General features: G+C 34.4%; 1 protein-coding gene across 1 annotated transcript in view; it reads left to right on the top strand.

The window, feature by feature from the left end:
* Positions 1-1,411: 1,411 nt before the first annotated feature.
* Positions 1,412-4,472, top strand: part of LOC111482454 (probable carboxylesterase 11) — a 4,169-nt gene continuing 1,108 nt past the window's right edge. The window contains exon 1 of the mRNA XM_023128238.1: positions 1,412-2,667. Within this exon, the coding sequence (XP_022984006.1) occupies positions 1,790-2,667 (878 nt within the window). The 5' untranslated portion in view covers positions 1,412-1,789. The remainder of the gene's footprint in view (positions 2,668-4,472) is intronic.

The following is a 4,472-nucleotide window of genomic DNA, read 5'->3' as shown; positions in this document are numbered from 1 at the left end:
TTTTTTTTTTTTTTTTTTTTTTTTTTTTTTTTTTTTTTTTTTTTTTTTTTTTTTTTTTTTTTTTTTGTCTCCAATTTTTATACTGGATAATTATGTTGATTCATAATAATATTTTTACATTTAAATTATTAGATTTAGTTTTAATGGGTATTAATAATGTTAAGCAATTAAAATTATTTTAGACATATCTTTGAAAAAAAGCACATATAAATAAAATGAAAAGAAAAATTTATCACAAAATATTTACCAAAATTATTATGGAGTTTTTTATTTTTAGTTAAAATTTTATCGTTGAATTTGAATGAGATATTTATAACGAATCAGTCAATTGCAAATTTCAATTGACTTTGGTCAAATTCAAATTGTCAATTTTTTTAATTTTTCATTTAATTTAAATCAAAGTTGAATTGAATAATACCATCTTAATTTAAATTGGTATAATTTTAAAAAGGGGAAAACGTGTATTAAATATAATTTTTTAAAAAATGGTTTTTATAATTCAAATTGAAATTATTTTGTTTTATTTCTATTTTATGTGTCACAATTTCTCATAGGTGAGCTGTCACTTCTTTGTTGCAACCCCCCAGCTCAATAGTTGATTGATTACCTGATAACCCGACGTCGTTTCACCCTCTCGCATATTTGTCCCGGTCCATCACATGTGACATGGCAAGTTTGTACAGCTCATTTCCTAGCTGGCACAGCAATAGATCTTGGACAGCGCCTTATAAAAGCAAAAATATAAATAAAAGACATTTTAAAAAAAAAAACTATTTATTTAATTATTTAGGTTAATCTACATCGAGAAAAAAAAAAAAAAAAAAACCCCTAGTAAAGAAATTATAAGAAAACTAAAATAAAAAACAAACTAAATGATTATAGATAAAAAAAAAAAAAAAATGTATTCCTCATCTACTGAGTATCACGTGTTACCCTACTTCCACCTTAGTTTGTACCCGAACCACGTCCTATTAAGAGAGGTTCTACTTGGATACAATTTGTAACGTCTCGAGGATTCAAACTGTAAAATTAACATATAAGCCCAATATATTTTATTGCACTTGCTACGACCTAACTATATTACTGTACTCGTCTCAAACGACTTATAATAGCTAAGATCGTTTTCACTAACTAATCCAAGTCCTAAGTCGGGATATATATATATATATATATATATATATATATATATATATATATATATATATATATATATATATATATATATATATATATATATATATATATATATATATAATATTTAGGTGCCTAATGACCTAAAATTTAATATTTGTGGTACTAAAATAAACATAATACCTAAAAATTAATATTTGTTGTACTAAAATAAATAATATTTATTTGTTTGTTTGTTTTTGAATTAATTAATTTGCCTTTTCTCTTTTAGAAGGAAAAGGAAATAAACTGGTAAGGATTTGGGGGTATGGTTCGAATGCCCATTACGGACCCAGAAGATCCCTCTTCTTCTTCCTTCTTCCCTCTTTCTCTCTCGAACGCCGAACGCCATTGAAGCATTGCTGAGGGATCCCGAGATCGAGTTTGCGTTTCAAGGACTCCCAATTCACTCGATCTATCGTAGAGAAGCCCCCAAATTCCGTGTTCATCCATGATTCTATCTCTGTCGTCTCCTTGCGATTCAGCTCTGCGATTTATGGTCTAGAATTTGCAACAGAGAGAGGGGGGTAGTCGGGGGAAGAGAGAGGGAGATAGAGAGAGCGACAGAGAGAAAGGAGAGCGAGCGAGCGAGAGGGATTTAGAACAGAGACCGAGAGAAATGCCAAGCGTGGCTGTGAAGCTCTACAGCGTGTTCTTCAAGTTTCTCTTGAAGCATCGTTTGCAGAATCTGATCCAAGCTCCACTTGACGAATCGAGTCCTTTTGGAGTTACATCGCGACCCGAAGAAACGGTTGCTTCCGCTAATCCTTTGTTCACCGACGGCGTTGCTACCAAGGATATTCACATCGATCCGTTTACCTCTCTGAGCATTCGGATCTTCCTCCCTGAATCTTCGCTTACTCCGCCTGAAACCGACTCCAAACCCTCTTCTAAATCGTCAAAGGCTAAACCTAAATGGCACAGTCAAGATCTTCAACTGGATCTTGTTAATCAGAATCTAGATAATTTACAGCCGTATTCTTCTCGACGAAATAGCTATGGTCCTTTGGGAAATTCTAGGGAAGAACTGCGGGTGAATAGAGTTGGGGGTTACAGTAATGAAATAGAGGGGTTGAATTTGATTCCGGGCCCCGCCACCGGTGGTGTTTACAGAGGGTATGCACCGGCGGCGCGGAATGGTCGGAGGTTGCCGGTGATGTTGCAATTTCATGGCGGGGGGTGGGTTAGTGGTAGCAATGATTCGGCAGCCAACGATTTCTTTTGCCGGAGGATTGCAAAATTGTGTGATGTTATTGTCATAGCCGTAGGGTATCGTCTTGCGCCCGAGAATCGTTTTCCGGCGGCGTTTGAGGATGGATTGAAGGTGTTGAATTGGTTGGGGAAGCAGGCCAATTTGGCCGAGTGCAGCAAGTCTATGGGCAATACAAAAGGCTATGGCAATGAGTTCAAGAAGTCGGATAATCACAGGCATATTGTTGACACATTTGGCGCGTCAATGGTCGAGCCTTGGTTGGCCGCCCATGGAGACCCAACAAGGTTATCATTTTCATAACACTATTTTTCTTAATATTTTTTTCCTTGAATTATATGGGTTAATGTGATGATGACATTGCTTTGATTTTCTTGCTCCCTTGTGTGTTAACGAACCTGGATAGTTTTTGTTTTGGTTGAGTTATAAGTTTGGTGGATTTGTGTACTTAAATACTTTTCTAATTGGCTGTTGAGTTTTCATGGGTGCTTCTATCTTGTTCTCTGAATTTTAAAATTTAAATTTTAGAGCTTATCTGGTCATTACATTATTTAAGGATTAGGTGAAGAGCTGATAATTGACAGATACTTGTATTAGGTGGGATAGATGTTAAACTTATGAGGTTAACTTCTAGGAATTTTCAAAATCGTTTTAAAATATGAGATCGAATAGACACAATCTTGATTGTTCAGGACGTATTAGAAATTCTTTAAAGTACGGGTACCATATAGACCTTTCGTTTTCTATTTCTTCAACACCAACTTCCTGTTTCTGTCTGTTTGATTCCTTGAAGTTGGGATTAGAAGCAAGGAACGAACTTCAGTGGTCTACGATCGGATATGCAAAATGGTTTTTGAAATGCACTAGATAAAAGATCATCTAAAATGATGGTATAGTCTTATAGTGAACTCCAAAGACATAGATATAATTTGAGAGACTAGTCCAAAGTTAATGATTTGTAACATAAGATGTTTCCAAATGGTATGGAGATCAAAAGTTGGAAGCAACAATGTCAACCTGTTCTTGATTTAGGCTGCAATGTTGATGTGTATGGTTATATCAAAGAGAAAGTCCCTAGCTTGCTTTGAAAACTTATTTACACCTTAGCATATTCCAGCAGTATGTACGAATGGATTTAACAAACATCTCGGTCCGTATAGTAATGAGTGGTATATGTAGTTTGAAGCGATTGAAGTGATTTATCTTGAGCTATATATAAATTTTAAGGCATTGAAGAAGTCAGCATCACAATGCAAGCTTGTGCTTATATGACATTCTAGCATGTATTTGTCAGTTCTTTGTTACTAATCATATTTAATATCTCACGATCCTTCAATCATTAGTATTTCTAACCGAATTTTGATGTATTAGATTGTGTTCGGGGCTGTATATTGAACAACGGATTTAATTAGTCAGTTCTTTATTCTGAACAGTTACTGGTAGGATGGTTAAGCAATTGTAATAGATTTTGTAACCTGTTCCTCTGAATAGTTTCTGAAAGAATTGCATATATCCTGCTTGCCCCAATATCTTGGCTGAAGAGGATGCCTCTTTGAGAATGAGATTTTGTTTGATCCAAAAGTTAGCCGTGCTAGATAAACTTCCAAAATCTCCTTTTGTTTCCAGATTTAAAAATCATCTTCACTGTTACCTGCTGAAAACGTTGTTCGTTAAGAATAAGAGATCCCCGCTGGGAAGATGTGACAGCTCAAGCCCACTTTTAATAGATATTGTCCTCTCTGAGCTTCCCTTTCTGGGCTTGGGCTGTTATAGAAGAGATGTGGGCTACTGCCACGTTTCACAACTCTCTTTTTGTGTCGGTATCCGAGGATTTTTTCTAAGAAAATTTATGAAAGTCCTCCTTTTGTTCATCATAATTCTCTATAATGGAGTCCTTTTGTTTTCTTCAAAAAGAAGAAAAAAAAAATTAGAGTCCTCTTTTTATAATGGTCTGGTATCTTTTTCTAGGCTCCTTTTTGAGTGGGTTTTCTTTCTTTTAAATCATCCATTTGTATTCTTTTAATAAAAGCATCAAATCCTCGGGAGAGAAATTTGAACTTTTTTTTTTTTTTTTTTTTTTTTTTTTTTTTTT

Source organism: Cucurbita maxima, unplaced genomic scaffold, assembly GCF_002738345.1.
Source record: "Cucurbita maxima cultivar Rimu unplaced genomic scaffold, Cmax_1.0 Cma_Scf00007, whole genome shotgun sequence".
In the NCBI taxonomy this organism is placed as follows: Eukaryota; Viridiplantae; Streptophyta; class Magnoliopsida; order Cucurbitales; family Cucurbitaceae; genus Cucurbita; species Cucurbita maxima.
The sequence above is the reverse complement of the archived record's forward strand: the minus strand, read 5'-3'. Positions and strand labels throughout refer to the sequence as shown.